General features: G+C 41.9%; 1 protein-coding gene across 1 annotated transcript in view; it reads right to left on the reverse strand.

Annotated features, from left to right (window-relative positions):
- ITPR1 (inositol 1,4,5-trisphosphate receptor type 1) overlaps window positions 1-18327 on the reverse strand; it is a 322384-nt gene that overhangs the window by 196631 nt on the left and 107426 nt on the right. The window contains exons 5-6 of the mRNA XM_040628531.1: window positions 10692-10807; window positions 1530-1616 (exon numbers count right to left, since the gene is read on the reverse strand). Of these exons, the coding sequence (XP_040484465.1) occupies window positions 1530-1616; window positions 10692-10807 (203 nt within the window). The remainder of the gene's footprint in view (window positions 1-1529; window positions 1617-10691; window positions 10808-18327) is intronic.

Consider the following 18327-nt stretch of genomic DNA (forward strand, 5'->3'; position numbering starts at 1 on the left):
ACAGCACGGTACCTCTCAATCATTCTAGGAAACAAGGACTATTATTACTCCCATTTTGCTATTGAGCAGACTGAGGCATGGCAACATTGCCTGCCCCAAACTCAGAGTCATTAAGTCACAAAATCTGAATTGGAATACACTTAAGGGTTTACATTCTTAGCCCCTGTGCCCACCTGCCATCTTCAGGTCAAGCCATAATCTCTGATCTAGCCACATGAGGGAGTCCTAAGTTCGAAGGCACTGGTCTGGCCCAGTATGAAGCTGATACTGAACTCTGGGCCCACCTGGCCCCTTGTATCCTTTCTCAGTTGGACAGAACTTGAAAGGAAGGCGGAGTGGGACTGGCAGGACCTATCTTCAAACAGATTTGAAAGCTACTTTACTATTCCAAAAGGCCAAATAATAATAACGCATTTAAACATAAAAGGTTGCTATTACCAATGTGGCGATTCTACTTTTCCCATGCTCTAGATTACCACTGTTCTCTAACAAAAATAACAGTGGGAAGGAATTCCTTTGTAACCAGTCAAGTTTAAATGGTAAGTGCTATCTTTCAGAAAGGGAAATAATGAAGAAAGATAACCAGATGGGTCAGGTCTTCAAAAGTTGGTCAACTATTACCCTTTGTGTCCGTACCAAAATGATCGTCACTAGGTAAACAGAAAAAGGCTACAGGGGCACCTGAATGGCTCAGCTGGTAAAGCCTCAGACTTGGTTTTGGCGCAGGTCATAATCTCAGGGTCGCTAGATGAAGCCTCTGGTTGGGCTCCGAACTCAGTGGAGAGTATGCTTGAGAATCTTTCCCCTCCCTGTCCATCCCCCTCTTCTTCTCCCCCCTCCCCCTGCTCATGCAGGCACTAGCTCTCAAATAAATACATACATAAAGTCTTAAAAAAAAAATAAAAACAGAAAAAGGCTACATTTGGCACTGGACCTCCTCACACACTATTTTCTGCAAGGGTAGACCCAGATAGATTTTCTTAGCAACCCCCTCAGTAGCTATTTCCTAAAGTGTGTTTTATCCCCATGCCAACTTTAAAGGCACAAGGGATAAGCAAGTAAACCTCACAACCCGTGAGACAAGACATGAGACCTATCATCAAATATTCTACCTGAAGGTACAGAATTGCTCTCATTGCCCCTGTGGCCAGCTCTTGTACCAACGGATAAAAGTTACAGGCAAGCCAATGTTTACCCAATAGAAAGAACTTTCAAGGAAGGCAAATGAAACAAAAGTGCAGCAGCCAGGCTCATTTCCAGATAGGGAACTTCCCACTTAAAATATTTGCACAGAACTCTAATTACCAACTACAGGGCAGAGTAGTGGCTTCTCGCACTGTGAGAGGGCCAACTCAAAAGCCTAAGAATCTAACCCACATAAGAAGAAATGCTAGGCCTTTTGCACCAGACTGGCTGTCTCCATGGGAGTCCTGTTGGAAAGCTGTCCAAACCCAATCTCATGTGTTTATTTTTTGGTTTTGTTCTTTGTAACGCTCCAGCTCCAGAAGAGAAGAGCGGCCATGACCTACCTGGATCACGTTGCCATACTGGATTACGGTCCCCAGCAATTTCCTGTTTTCTGTCTCATTCTGCTTCTTTTCCAAGTCTGCAGCATGCTGTACATGGAGAAGGAAGACTGATCACAAAGAGGAAACAATGGCTTATATTTCTCCACAGTGATGCAAAACCAGTGTCACCAGTTCATACAAGAACCACAGGAATAAGCAAATACCTAAGCAAAGTGAGCAAGGGGGTCAGGAAGCCATCCCACTCTGCCCTTGTTTTTGTTGGCCTTCTTGGCTTTTTTTAAATGTATTTTTTTTTTCTTTCAGGGATTTATGGACATCTGCTTAGGTTAAAACTACGTCAAAAGCTTATGTATTTTCGAAGAAAATAGGTTAGGGGTGGGAGAGAATTTGCATAGCCTTTTATGATTTGTAGAAGTCCTCTTTTAAGGTTTTCGAGTAAAATAAAACTGAATTTAAATGCTGGTTTCGGGTGATTTCTGGTTTTATGTCCTGGAACATTCATGAGCCTCAGTTTCTACTTTTGTAAAATTAGGATAAAAATAGTACCGACACTCTCACGTACCATAGCGCCTGGTCACTGCAGCACTTATGGAATGCTGGTTATTACTGTCAGATATTACTGTAATTTATTTAATTTTTATGGTAGTTCCCTGAGGGGAAGAGCATTATCGCCATTTCAAAAAGAAACAGACTCAGAGATTAAAAGGTTTATTTGACGTTGTAATTAGTTGGATAGTGGGTACACAAGGGGTTTGTTACACCATTTACTTCTGCGTACATTTGAAGTTTTGCTTAATAATGTCTTATTCTGGGGCACCTGGGTGGCTCAGTGGTTAACATCCACCCTCGGCTCAGGTCATGATCTCAGGGTCCTGGGATCAAGTCCCGCATCAGGCTCCCTGCTTAGTGGGGAGTCTGCTTCTCCCCCTCCCTCTCCCCCTCCCCTTGTTCATTCTCTCTCTCTCTGTCAAATAAATAAATAAAATCTTTAAAAATATAATGTCTTATTTTAAAAATCACGTATCTGTACTGTAGTATGTGTACACCCCCACGTACACACACATGTAACGGAGTATTACTCAGCCATTAAAAAGAATGAAATCTTGCCATTTGTGACAACATGGATGAACCCAGGGGGTATTATGCTAAGTGAAATGAGTCAGACAAAGACAAAGACCTTATGATTTCACTTACATGTGGAACCTAAAAGACAAAACAAATTAACAAACAAGGGGCGCCTCGGTGGCTCCACCGTCTAGGTGTCCAGCTCTTGATTTCAGCTCAGGTCACAATCTCAGGGTCGTGAGTTCAAGCCCCACATTAAAAAAAAGAAATGAACAAACACAAAAGCGGAAACAGACCAATATATAAAGACGACAAACTGGTAGGTGCTAGAAGGGAGGGGGCAGGGGGTGGGCAAAATGAGTGAAGAGGAGTGGGAGGCACAGGCCTCCAGTTATGGAATAAATAGGTCATGGGGATGAAAGGCACACATAGAATATAGTCGATGATACTGTGATAGTGTTGTGTGGTGACAGATGGTAGCTACGCTTGTGCTGAGCATCGCATAATCTATACGTGTGTCAAATCACCGTTTTACACCTGAAGCTAAAGTAACATTGTGTGCCAACTATGCTTCAATTTAAAAATAAATAAAATATAATGATGTTGGATATTTTTTTTAAAATCACACATCTATTAAGTAGCAGAGGGAATCCTCAACCCCACATCTGGGTTAACTGCAAATCTGTAGGTACAAATGGGGTCAGGAGACATTACTAGTCCAAATCTGGCATGCTCGGGAACCTGGTAAAGCTGAAGAGAGGCTTCCAGAATAGTCTGCCAGGGCCATCAACCAGAACAGGCATTTTTATTCATTTACTTACGTACCTCAGAAAGTATTGTTATTATATTATAACAAAGCTGAAAGGGAACCAGCTGCCCCCAAACCTAGACTGGGTCAAACAGAAGTAAATTAGCAGGGAAGAAATTCAGTATCTAATCTGATGGATAATAAAACCCTGGTGACCAGCTGTGCATTTCAGAATAGTTCCCATTGTTCTCTTCCCGGAGTTTCCCTCCTTGAGGCCAGATGCCCCTAGATGCCAATGGGCTAACAGGTCTCTTTCCCAAGAACAGTCTGCATTTTCACCAGACCTTCTGGGCCTGGGCCTGGTCCCACCACATACCAGCTTTACCATCTTGGCCAGGTTACTTCATCTCCCCAGGCCTCACTCAGTATTCTCGTTCACAAAATGGGGACAATGCAAGGGAGATCAGAGAAAGTGTGTGCCTGATACATCATAGGCACCCAATAAATTCTAACCATTATTATTATACATACATTTCTAAAATTAGGAAATATTCTAATGATGAGAATTTCAACTGGTGAACTAAGTTGGGTGGGGGAAGAATCTTTTCATTTCCTTCAGATTCAGCATCTGCTCCATCTCTACCTTCAGTGTAGGTATTTTTAGGAAGGTACATCTTTTGACAAAAATAAGCTGCAGAAAGCAATCCTAAACCAAAAAGAAACCACATTACAGGAGGGCATGATCTGCCCATGTTAGTGCAGATCACTGTAAGTTTCTCACATCTGTCTTCCCATAAAACAATGGTCTATTCAGAGACTTCCCTCCTCCTCCCTCCTGGAATTAGTTACCAGTCTGCTTCCCTCAGTTACCCAAGGATAAAATCCACTGGGTTCAAGAGACATCCAGAAATAATACCAGTGCGGACAACATGGCTATCCTAGGCATCCGAACTGCCCTCAGCACCGTTCTTAGCTCTCTCTTTCCCTCCATCCACACCCTCCCTACATTTCCTCCCACCTCAGTTGTCCCTAGTTTCATGCCTGTGCTGCACCCCTCCAGAGATCTCTAGAGTACCCCACAGTTTCTGTAGGTAGTCTCCCAAACACAACACGGGACTGAATCCACTTGGAAGGAGGGTTTAGACTTCCTAGAGAGGCATTTGTTCTTTCTGCTAAGTAGTTGTCTCCGCTAATATGGACAGAAAATTCAAGAAAGAAAAAATGTCCAAGTGAGAAAAATCAATATTTTCAATAAAACGACATATGATGTTTTCCAACAAATGGTTTTTCCTCTACTCAAAACCTCATACTGAAAGGACTCGTCTTTAGTAAATCACAAAGCAGTGTTTCTTAGACTTAAATGACATAAAGGTTACTGTTTAAGAGAGAAAATTCTCATGGACATTCCTCTTACTCCTAATTTCCAGTGGCCTCAGTTTAAGAAGCACTAATCTAAAATATTAAGTCCCTACCTACGCTTAGATGAAGTTCAAAAGTGGCAACTCAGTATTTGTTGGCATGTCAAAAAGAAACATCAAGTCAGTCATCAAGAAGACATATATTCCGCATTAAAAACTAATTAAATACCACCAGCTCTACAGATTAAAGGGCACTTGTCTAAAAAGATATAAAAGGTAAAATTATAAAATATTAGAGAACAAATACCTAAGAACCTCTCTTAAAATACTGAACGTCACATATGAAATACTGTTAAAAGGTTTAATGATAACCAAGCCTACATAACTACTGAATGAACATTCAATGCATTAACCTTATGGACCATTTGAAAAATTCACTTTTTGTATAAGCATAAGCGTACTTTAAGGACTAAACTCTCCAATTCATTTTACTTTTTTACTGAATACATAAATACCAAATGTGGGGGCACCTGGGTGGCTTAGTCGGTTAAGTGTCTGCCTTCGGCTCAGGTCATGATCCCAGGGTCCTGGGATCAAGTACCGCAAAGGGCTCCCTGCTTGGTGGGGAGCCTGCTTCTCCCTCTCCCTCCACCTGCTGTTCCCCTGCTTGTGCTGTTTGTCAAATAAATAAATAAATAAATAAATAAATAAATAAATAAATAAATAAAATATTTAAAAATAAACAAATACCAAATGTGATCATTTGAGTTTGCCCATTGGTCCTTAGATAACTTTCTCCACAAAGCCAAATTCCGGTCTTAGACAAAACCATTCTTCATGCTTTTTGGGTTCAACAGGTGAGGCACAGATTGATAAAAATGGAGTCAGGTACTAACTATACCTGGGCCCACTGATCGAGGTTACTTCACCTGTGAACAGAATGTGACTTGGTCTGTTAAATCCCTCAAGTACATTCTAAGGAATGGCCCATGCTGTAAGACGGTGAACTGACAAATCTTTCCAAAGATTATCTGTCCATGTCTCTCAAAGTTTTTCAATGGGCGCAACTTTGATTTAGTAATTTCACTTCCAGAAATTTCTCCTAAAAAGACAATCTTGCGCACAAACAAGGCCATTAACAGCTAGTTTCAGTACTGTAAAAACAGCCAGGATTCCGAATACCACCCACCCGACAAGGATTGGCTGTGTAAAATTACAGTGCTGGCATAGAGCAGAGGAACCATGTGGCCACTAAAAAATGAAAATAAAAGATTCTTATTTATTCATTACGTATTAAGTGAAAAAAAGTGACTTAAAGAAAGAGAAGACAGCAGTATGTTCCCATTGATACTTCAAAATGTAGAAATACAGGAATATAATAGGGGGGAACACACCCAGTATAAACCAAGATTATATTTGAGGAGTAAGATTTAGGGATTGTAATTTGTTCCCGTTACTTACTCATGTGTATTTTGCAATTCTTTTTCTATCATACTCATGTGTACTATTTCTTTAAAAACTTTATCATATCTCTGTGACAAATAGCCTGGATTTTTCAAAACAGTCATCTTAAATGTGTTATGTTTGCAAAATTTAAAACGTAATAATTTAAATACCTGTTGCTCTTTTCCCTGACACACTGGGTTGAGGACTGTTTTGAATTTCTAAGGAAGAAATCACACTTAATGCCATGGTCTCTATCACCATGGCTCACCATAGATATTACCATGATCCCTAAGCAACATCAAGGTCAATCTTATCATAGCCACCTGTTATTTTATTTCAGAAAAACAGAGAAACCATTATTCAGTTACTACAGAAAGGTCACTGGAACAGTGGGGAAAGGTTATTTAAAGTCAACAAGCTCTACATTGTGTAATATGATATGGAATTAAGGCTTCTGAAAACAAGCTATATAGGACCCAGGCTTCGAGGGACAAGAGACTTGTCACTCCTGGGCTTTTCCTCGCTTGTCAAGACTATGACTTCATGTAATTGACCGTTTCTCAGAACCAAAACAATGCAGGTCAAAATGCTGTCAGCAAACAGTAGCCAAGGCCTTTGAACACATTATGTGATTTGTGGGTGGGAGAAGCTCATTTTGCCAAGACTTTTAAGAAATCATGACCCGAAGAGTTAGAATCCAGCCGGTCCTGCAGAGGAACACACAGTAACCAGCCACTAGATGTCATTCTCCCTCAGAATGCTGTTTATGTGTTGCTTATCCTAGTCAAAAGGAAGTCAAGTGGTCTAGACAACTAATTCCTTAAATGGCATTAATTTAAAATAATCTGACCTTTGATTGGGGTGCTGCACAGTAGTTGACAAAAATAAAAATGAAAACCCACTGGACACTTGCCATCAACCCCCAAAAGCAAGCGGCTGCCCAAAATACAACAGTTTAACAACTGCACTAAAACACGTACACGACTTCCAGACACTCGAGGGAAAAAAGATCCAAATAAGCAGGAAAGTAGGCAATGCACAGAGTCAACATCCAAGTCACATCAGTAATCCTGAATCAGGGGAAAGTACTAGTTTCCTTTTTAAAAAATGTTTTAAAGAACCAATAACATGAAAGAACTATTTCACTTTCTCTTTTTTTTTTTTTTTAAGTAAGGAGATCAGAGTTCTTGACCACCTTCAAGATTGCATTTTTTCAACTGCAGTTTTTTTCACAGTTCATTCATGGGAAGGAGCCCTGAAAGCAATTTCCATTGAAAGGAGACATAACACTTCATCACAGGTTGGAAATGGGTGGCTGAAGAACCCGACCCAGCTTGAGACATTATTGTACTGAACGGATGCTTTAAACTTTAATTGAATTAGTTGCCAACATTTTTTAAAAACTGAGATATTAGATATAAAGCATGAATTTTTAGCTTCTCTTGAAAAAGTAAAAGATGTGGCAGCAGCTCTGGGCGCACGTTCCCACATAGCAACAGCGAGGGGACGGAACTGCCCCCTCTGGACCCACACACATGCACACTCCACTTAGCAACCAGGCCCACCAAGTTCCTTTACTTCTGGTTGGCTTCCTGCATGGTCAAGAGGAATCTGAATTTACAACTGCTACTGTAAAAAGCATACGAAAAGGAAGGTTTTTGAGGGGTACTAATAAGATCTAATTGAACAGAATGATTTTCATATCAGAAAAAGAAAAGTCCAAACTATGAAAGATGTACTTCTTCCAAGATAACCCCGTAGGCATAAGCACTAAACAGCTAATGAGAGAGCTGTGCAAGATTAAACAATCTTGCCCTACCCATTCAATTAGACTCCCATAGTCCCAGCACAGACTTCGGGAGGACCCTGGGTCATCACAATGGTCGGGGGAGGTGGGGGGGCGCTGATATTCAGTGCATGGGAGCCAGGATGCTAGATGGCCCAAAATGCATGCTACAGTCCTGTATAAGGCTAAAGCATCAGGCATCACATGGGTTAAAAGGCTGTCTGCAATTTCTGGGTCTAGCTCCTAACTCCACTTTATGTATCAACACAAAGCATAGTTTTACATGGTTTAATGACGATTAATACATTTACCCAAAATGCAAGTGCTGTTTAATAAAGGGAAGAGTGTACTTTGCATTCTTTGTAACACTACCAAGATCTGCTGACCATTTTGGAAAATTACTTACAAAAAAACATGCTTGTAAGCAGCCAGTACTACACACCTACCTGAGTCACAGTTTTTGGCTGCCCCATCCAGAGTTTATACAAATAGGAGTGAGCATTTACTTCTTTAAGTCCCCTAGAGTAATCCTGCCCGAGCATTGACTAAAGCACACGATGATAAGATTTATTACTCTCCTTTTATTTCTCCTCTGTAATTCATTTTTAAAAATCTGGTGTCTTCAGAGGTTGTATTATTTATGAATGTTATTTCCTGTCCGTAGAGTTACGTAGTATTCTCTATCTCTATTAAGAGGGAATCTGTTGAGGTTGAGAATGTCTGCCCTAAAATCATGAAAATAATGATGCAATTCCTGAAGTATTCAAAGTAACCTATTTGTTTCTGTTCTTTCTTCTTCACCTACCCTCTGACTCCCACAGATGCCTCAGACTGAGGCTTGTCACTTCCTTCTTCCTCCAGGAAGCCCTCCCTGACTACCACACTGACCACACTTATTCACAAAGACGGACTGGGGTGCCCCTCCTAGGTGTTCCCACAACCTCCTAGGTGCTTTTAGGTTCACCCTGTAATAGTACTTGCCACACAGTCTTGTCACCACCTCTATTCCTTATTAACTCTTGAGCTCTCAGAGGGTTCAGATGCTGTCACAGTTTTATCCCAATTACCTAGTACAGTGCTCCTTCATTCAACGAAACTTCTTGAGCACCTACTATGTGCCATATACTATTACAGGCACTGGGGACACAGCAGTAAACAAGCCAGCCATGGCCTCTCATCTTGTGGATCTGTCATCCTAATGAATGAAAGAGGATAATTAAGGGAAGTACTAAATATAATTGCAGACTGTCATCAGTGCTGACAAAAATATAAAGAGAGGGATGCAGTGGAGGAAAAGCCAGCAGGGCATCACTGAGATAAGGAGGTAGGGAGAGACCTCGCTGAGATAACACTGAAACAGAGATATGAAGGAGGCGAAGGTCTTCACGTAGGAAGAGTCAAGAGGAAAATGTTCTAAATCAGCAAACTGAAAGACTAAGGTAGCAGCATTGTTAAGAGACTATGGTACTAAAAAAAAATGAAGTGAAATCAAGCTACTAGAGCAGACTGAGTGCAGTTCAGAAGGCTCGCAGGAAGCAGGGTCCAGCAAGGACAGCATCTGGATTTCAGTTTAAGTGCAATGGGAGTGACTGCCGGTGTGTTCTCGCCCTAGACAAGCTCACTGAGATTACGAACCAGGTCTTTCCATCACAGTATGCACAGGACCAAGAAGGCCTCCACATGACCCTTCCTTTACCAAATGCAGCTGGTTGTGACTCTGCCATGTATTAGTCAAGGACAGCCAGCAGACAGATGACCTGGTAAGCTCCATGGTGCTCAGAGATACTCTACGTCTTTAACTATTATCACTAAGTCTCAAGAAAGACCTTTGTTTCTCATTCGGTTAGCAAATATCTGAGTGCCTACTATGTGTTGTAGGCATGAGAGAGACAGCAAAGTGCAAACCTGACACAATCAAGTAGTTTACATACGAGTGGGGGTAGCCAGCTCATAAGCAAAATAAATTAGATAAAGATAAATTAGAAAGATTATGATAACGACATTGAGAAAAATAAAGCAAAAAAGGGGGATAGCGAATGGGTTGCAATTTTAATACTACTACATTGGATATATGTCACGTCCTCTTCTAAACAGCTCAAAGTGGTTCCACACAAATTAACCTCACAGAAGACCTGGGTCATCTAGATACTAGACACTAGAAAACCATGTCATCGTTTTACAGATGGAGAAATATGCTCAGAGAGACTCAAAAACCTGCTCATGGTCACACAACACATCAGCAGTGGAATAAACTTCTCTCTTATATGCCAACTAAGAGTCGAGATAAATACAATGATAAAATTTATTAAGCACTTATCACGTTGCAGGCACTGTTCATGTGCCTTTTAAGTTTCATTTCATATAATTCTCACAACAGTCTCTTAGTGTGGATATTATTACCATTCCCATTTTATAAGTAGGTAACGAAGACACCAAAGAGCTAATTAACTTTCCCACGATCAGCACGGAGTGGGTGATGCACCCAGGATTTGCTTCCAAAGCTTGTGCTCATAACCAGTGCTCTAGCCAGAGTCATCCCAGAAGGGAACGGCTAAGGAAACAGTCACTCTCAAGGGATCCCAGGAGGACCATGGCCCGTCTCTCCTTAGGGTCAGCTCCCTTTTATCCCTGTATCAAAGGACACTGGAAAGCCAGTGCCCAGAGCTGGAGGGTTACAAAGCTAACCCACTTCACTCAGACACCACCCAAGTGGCCGTTCCTAAGACCTTCGTCACGGAGAGGTCCCTCACAATACGTACGTGTAGTTTGTTGAGCAGTACGGCATCTGTTGTGCTGTTGCCCCCTGGCTTGGCAGCTTTCCAGAACTGCTTCTGGGCAGAGTAGCGATTCATGGGACATAGCTTAAAGAGGCAATCTAGAAGTGAAACAAACACATAAAAGTGTTTTTGAGGAAGTGTATGCAATCAACCTATGAAAAACATTCTCTGTAAGTATGAATGCCAAGTTACAAGGCCCTTTTAGGAACCTCTCCTCTGACCTTTAATCTACACCACCGTAATGTGAGATGCCAGGTGAGGAAACTGAGGCTTTCAGAAGAAAGTAAGTCAACGCACTGGCCGTCATCACACAGCCAGTTAGTGGCGGAGCTAGGACTCAGAGTCTGGGGCTCTTAAAGCTACTCCATAGTTATCTCCTTTTCTTCGTGATGGACAGACAGAAGGAAGGACACCCTAGTTATATGCAAAAACACAAGCACTTTCGTATGTAGATACAACTCTTTTCAACCCAACTACATTAAAAAAACAAAAAGCAAAAACTACAAAAGGGGTGCCTGTGTAGCTCAGTGGGTTAAGCGTCGGACTCTTGATTTCCGCTCAGGACTTGAGCTCAGGGTCATGAGTTCATGCCCCATGCTGGGCTCCATGCTGGGCATGGAACCTACTTAGCAATAAATAAATACTAAAGAAACTTTTTTGGAGGGACCTCCTAGGGCAGTGGTCTCTTGAGCACGGTATACAAGATGATTTGCAGGAGCGGAAATAAAATATCTGGGGCTTGCACAGCAACAGCACAAGCCCTTGGCCATCAGTGTCGGTGCGTCACAATGTGCTTTCATGTGTGTATGCCTGGGCTCATACAACTTTACATACTGTCTCAGGTGGTAGAACTGGCCCTCACACAACAGACTAGTGGCTTCCCAGTATTTCTGCAAAGAAATCTAAACATCAAAGATAACGGTAATGCAAACTGAGCAAGTAAGAAAAAGGCACAATCAACCCTTGTTCTGTCCCTCTTGTGAGCCACGATACAGGGAAAATAATGATGATCTAAAAAAGAAAATGCAGGGGCGCCTGGGTGGCACAGCGGTTAAGCGTCTGCCTTCGGCTCAGGGCGTGATCCCGGCGATCTGGGATCGAGCCCCACATCAGGCTCTTCTGCTATGAGCCTGCTTCTTCCTCTCCCACTCCCCCTGCTTGTGTTCCCTCTCTCGCTGGCTGTCTCTATCTCTGTCAAATAAATAAATAAAATCTTTAAAAAAAAAAAAAAAAAGAAAATGCAAAATACCAAGATAATAGATCTGATAAAACCATTTAAAGCACTGTCTCTAATGGTGCGCCTAACCCTAGGGCCCCTCTGTGCCTTATGGTAGGATAATCACAATAGGGTAACTATGATAGATAGGCTACTACGCTGTTTAATCTTAATCTTTTCATCAATGTCTTTTTTCCTGCTTGTTTTTATAATGTATACAATATATTGGTACAGTAACACACAAATAGAACTTTCAAATATACACATAGACATAGTTTAGGGGTATGCTTGTCAAATATTTTTGATAGGGACATGCTACCAAAAAAGTTTAGAAATAATTGCTCTAAAAACTAACACGAAAATTGACACTTATTACTTGAGAAGTTTACATTTTGATATAATTGGGTTTTCAAAAGGTTAAGTATTTATAGAGTAAAAGTAATAACTCTGGAATGAAAACCCAGATTTGGAAAAAGTATACCCTGAAGTATTTCAGAACCAGCTCCTAAGGACATTCAGTCTAGTAACCACACACTTACTCTCATCTGTTCACTGAAACAGATTCTCTTAAAGGACCTCAAACAGGAAAATACCTAGTTATAGTCTACACCAAAAAACTCTCTCAAAGCAACAAACATTCCTTTGCTATCAGGTACGTCGAAACTAGGACTTGGCTCTAATTCAGATCACCATTTCTCCTAGTTGGGATCACTGAATTTTTACAAAGTAAAAATCACTTGACACTATTCAGGGAAAAAAATGAAACATCATTTAATTATAGAAATAAAAAGTACTTTCCCCCTTTCTGTAATCTCCTTCTTCGCTAAATATTTCTACCTAATCACAAGCTGTTATAAGTTAAATATAAAACCACTGATGTCTACCCTTATCAAGAGCACAACCCAGCTACTCACAGTAATTATTAGGGCACACGAAAGATGCCATCTAGATCTTTAGAAAACAAAGGACACCTCAGGTAACCTATTAAAAGATGGAGCTTTTGTCCTCACCTCTTATGAAAGCCACAGGTCACTGTCAATTACTGTATCAATGGCAACTTAATGACATCATTGAGACAGTATTCCTACCAGTTTCACATATGTGAAGCCCCCCCCCATTTATCCCGTGAACAAGCACACACAACCATGAGACTATTGGTCAGCTTTAGAGGTCCTATCTCTGGCGGTAGACAGAGGCCGGCTGGACAAGGGTGACTTCCTTGATAACCACATGACTTTAAAAAAGAAAAAAAGGCACTCAGAACATGAATGCCATCAGTATTAACGTTTGACAGAGAACTTACTTTATGGGCCAAATAAGGTAAACAATTTCAAATTTCATCAGTGAGAGTTTAACAGTCTATTTTTTCCCTCCGACACACTTCATATGGTAATAGCTAAATGGTATGAATTGCAAACAAAAGAATTTAAGTTGGTTCTAGGAACAATCAGGCTGGAATCATAATGCCAAGGGATTAACATGCAATGGAAAGTACCATTCTACAAGTGTTCATGGGACAGCCAAGTCAAACACCCCACTTAAATAAATGGACTACAACACAGGCTCAAACCTTCACATGGCTTTACCTTCATCTAGGATGAGAGTGTCAATTTAAGTACAATCAATCCAACCAAGCCTTGTCATAACTTCCACACCAACTATTTTCCTTGGACAAAACAAAGCATTGCATTGGATTAAGCGTATTTACAACCAACCAGCTATGTAAATATAAGAAATGCTAACAAACTAGTAACAGAACCAAATTAGCCTTGCTGATTTTGTCCTGTCTTCCCAGTTGCTTAGCAACTGATTCAAAGAGAAAATTAAATTAAGCAATTCAAATGTGATGTTAAACTAACCTTCCAAAATTTTGCAAGTCAGCGGCTCCACATTGCCCTTTGCTATTTGGATGGCACCACAAGGCAAAATTAAAGTTCCACTGGATTCTAATACTGTGCTAAGTATAGAAATACACAAATACAGGAAATCCAGAAGAATATATTTGAGAGAGGGGAGTACGTGTGTGTGTATATACATATATATGCACGTACACACACAGACACACCCGCACATACACAGTGGTTTGAGCTCACCCCAAAGAAATGACACAAAGAATACCTTATGTGACAGTGTTATTTTAGGCCTTTGCAGAATAAACTAAACTAAGCTTTAAAAAATTACTCCTGAATATTCCTAAGCTTTAGTAGATGCCATACTGGGCTAACACAGAAGAAGTTAGCTGAATAGAGGGTGGGGTTACGTGCCGAAGGGCTGAGTGGGCTAGAACCCAGACAGAACAGACCATGGGGGATCTTCTCTGGTTTAAACAGCATCCGAGGACTTGGTTGGAGGGAGAAGGGTCAACTGCTTTAAGATGCATTAACTATGAAATGAGCACTTGTGGTGCACAGTTAAGAGGAAGTCAAGGGGCACTCGGGTGACTCAGTTGGTTAAGTGTCAGGCTCTTGATCGCGGCTCAGGTCTTGATCTCAGGGTCATGAGTTCAAGCCCTGCACTCAGGAAAAAAAAAAAACTAGCAAACAAAAACAAAATGGAAAGAAGTCAAGAGGAGCCACAGGTGTTCATGGAGCCCTCTGCAACAGGGTCCCTGGGGGAGAAAGAAAAGAAGCCCTCTCAGAGGGAGCCACCTTAGGGACTAAGTCATATAATAAAGACTGCCAGAAGCTAACAGCCAAAACCCCACTCTCCACACCACCCTCTACCCACATCCCTAGAATTCTGAACTCTAGAATGAAAGACTCCTGCATGCAGAGATTTTTGTCTGTTTGGCATGCACTCGTAACCCAGGGCCTAGAAGGACAGAAGGAGCGCAGTGACAGTTGCTGAATTAATGACTACATTGTGCTGGAATCTCTACAGCTCCCCCACGTAATGACAGGTGTCCTCAAAACACCTCCAGTCCTAAGCCCCCAGGAATCAATTCACTGACTCAATTACCATTTACTAACGTGCCTACTGTGTGCAGTACCGGGTGCTGAAAATACAACGCTGAACCCAACTCACAAGTTTCTTAATGACAACAAAAAACTAAGGACACAAGTTGAATGACATCAAGTCAAAAGTACTGCGGCAGAATGAATTGTAGAGTGCCACAGTGTGGCTGCTGTGGGGAAGCAGCATTTACACAGGGTCATCAGCATGGGCACCCCCAGGACAGTGGCATCTGACAGGGGGCTGAAGGGTGTGAGGGAGCCACCGTGATAAACATCTGGAGGCAAAGTCTTCCAGGCAGGACGACAGGCAAGTGCAGAAGCCCTTAAGTGAAAGAAATTTTGAAGATGTTAAAAAAAAAAAAATAGAAAAGATGGCCCGGGAGGTACTGGGCAACAAGGAGAGTTACCAGACATGTGGCCAGAGAAGCAAGCAGACGCTGCATCACGCAGGCTGGTGTAGACCCTGGTGAGGCATGTAATTCATATTCTAAAAGCAGTGAGAAGCTACCAAAGGGCTTTAAGCAAAGAACCTCGTAAGGGAGCCTTCTTTTTGGTGTTGGTGCCTACTAAGAAAGGGAAGGCTGGGGAGGGGTGGATTTGGGGAGAAAAGTAAAAATCAGTAATTTTAACTATGCTCCCTTTGAGATGCTTATGAAATATCCAAGCTGAAATGTTGAGAAACCATCCATTGACTAGCAGGTTGCAAATACAGGAGTTATTTAAGGAGTGAAGGTGGGGGGGTGCAGAAGAAGGATGGGGGATGCTGAAGAGGAGAAACGTTGAGGAAGTCAGCACTACAAATACAAGGCAGCTACTCATGTGTGACTAGGGAGGGCAGAAAAAAGACCCCTCCTGCCTCTTTCCCTCCCCCCAAAAGATAACAGAAAAACCCAAATCCATCCTCTACGAAACTCAGTTCCATCTTCCTAAGTTACAATAAATGAAGATGGAAAGGGGATGGAGGGGTGGAACTTGACAGAGAGAAGTGAAGCCTGAGTGTCTGCAGAGGGGTACCAGCGAGAAGGAAGCCAACTTGCCCGGTGGAACTCTGGAAAAGATCAAGAACCCAGGAGGACACTGCCTAACCCGGAGCAAGGACAAAGGGCTCCAGGGGCTGAGCATGGTGCTGAGGACCAGGAGTGACAAACGATTCCATCCCCCTGCCACGTGGAAACATCCTGAGGCTTTCAGAGGGAGAAAAGACTTGGTACATGCTATGAAAGAGTTATGTAAACAAAGAAAAATAAGATTATTACTAACTCCACAGGAAAGCTGCACATTAAATCTAGTATGTCAGTAGCTCAACAATAAACAATATTTACATAGTCCTACAAATCTAAGACTGAATATTATTCGTCTCCCCAAAAAGAAGTGGTACAACTCGAATGGGAGGATGGAAGAGGAGCAGAGCATGTCGGAAAGCCAACCTCATCCATAATAACAGGAAGTAAGCGGGAGATATTTATAATAGATTCGTCTACAGACATCAAGAGACACACACCATCTAGAAATACAGGGGCAAATACCAGCAGAAAATGTTAAAATATTCTAAGTTGTTGCCTCTGGAAAGTGGGAGGCAGGAGGCATCAGACTCAGGACTGTTATTTTTATTCCGCATTTTATCAATATTTGAACTTCTTTGAGGCGAAATTCACATAAAAATCACCATTTTAAAGTGAACGATGCAGTGGCATTTAGTACATCGTGACATCGTGCGACTACCACCTCTACCTACGTCCCAAACACTGTCATCGCCCACAAGAGAGGGCCCTGTAGCTATGAAGTTCATTCCCAACCCCCAGTATTTCCCTTTGTTTTAAGGATTTTATTTATTTATTTATTTATTTGACACAGAAGGAGAGAGAGCACAAGAAGGGGGAGAGGCAGGCAGAGGGAGAAGCAGGCTCCTCGCCGAGCAAGGAGGCCAACGTGGACTCGATCCCAGGACCCTGGGATCATGACCCGAGCCAAAGGCAGACACTCAACCGACTGGGCCACGCAGGCATCCCCAATATTTTACTTTTTAAAGAATGTGCGCCTATCAATGAAAATGTTTAACTTTTTCAAACAACCTTTTCGTACTCAAGGCATCTCAGTTCTTACGGAGTTACCAATCTGCAAATGAGTGACGAAAGGCAGCAAGCTGGGTAATGCCGCAGATCGGCGGGGCTACAGAACACTTCTGCACTGTCGATGGGCACGCAGACTAGTGAGGCTACCAGGGATGAGTCTCGTTATGTAGCTACATAGAACCTCTAACATGTAATCCAGCAATTCTGCTACTGGGCAGACACCCCAAAGACATGTCTCACAGGCCCTCGGGCCTCCCACTTCCACGTGAAGGAGGAGGTTCTAGGGAAGAGAGGCATGAGAGGGCACACCTGCTCTTAACTGTACTGGCTTGGGAGTCACGCAAAACCTGCATCACCAGTCATCGCCGACAGCCAATCACATGACCGCACCGTGCCACAAGAAGCTAAAATATGTACTTCAGCCGAGTACCCAGGAAGAAGACGAGGTTGGCTGGGCACCTAGCCAACCTGTACGGCTGTCTGTCCTTCAGAATGCCAAGGATCCATTTCACCCTCCCTTACCACCATGCACCAACCAGTATTGCAGCAGTCATTTAGGCAAAAACAGTCCCTTCTCTCACAGAATCTGAGCTCTTCAAACCTACTTCAGTGACCTTTGAAAACACAAATATTCAACAATCATTGTTTTAAAAAAATTATTTATTCACCCATCATATATAAATGCAATTCTATATGGAGAGAAATCAAGGGGAGAGTTACGTTAGTTACAAGTATGAAAAATTTAAGTCTTGATCATTCGTATATTGCCTTCTTTTGAAAAGGAGAAGAAGCAGAAGAATAAAAATTTCAAAAGAACAGACAGTATGGTTAATGAAGAAAGGGCAGAGTGTTAATTCCCCAGTAAGGGAGTTAAGATTTAAAAAGAAGTATTGAAAGGGGAATACAAAACAACCCATATCTGAAGTATTCTCTTAATTCAACTTTACTACGCTGAAAGTTTCACAAGGGTAGGACTAATCTGCCTTACTCGTCATTCTGCCCCCGCTGCATTCAGTAAAATATTGGGCCAATGAATGGATAGTCAAGGTAGAAGAATACTCTAAAATGGCAGTTCAGAAAGTAAAACCTACTCTTAATTCCAACAAAAGCCTTCCATGAACAAGGAATTAAGTCCGGTTCACTGTAAGAGGAAACCAGTACAACGCACTGTTGTGTCTGTTGCTTGCTAATCACATTTCCCAAGTCACGACAGGAGCCCTTTGAAGTTAAGTGACATTTTCCAATTGGGACTACCACACCAACCTGCCACTACCTGTCTGTGAAAAAATACACACATTGTTATTAAGAGACAAAGGAAAACGAGGTAATTTTTTCCCATTTAGGCAACCAGATGCTTTTTCTGAGTAGAAAACACA

The sequence above is a fragment of the Ursus maritimus genome, unplaced genomic scaffold, assembly GCF_017311325.1.
Source record: "Ursus maritimus isolate PB19 unplaced genomic scaffold, ASM1731132v1 scaffold_14, whole genome shotgun sequence".
In the NCBI taxonomy this organism is placed as follows: Eukaryota; Metazoa; Chordata; class Mammalia; order Carnivora; family Ursidae; genus Ursus; species Ursus maritimus.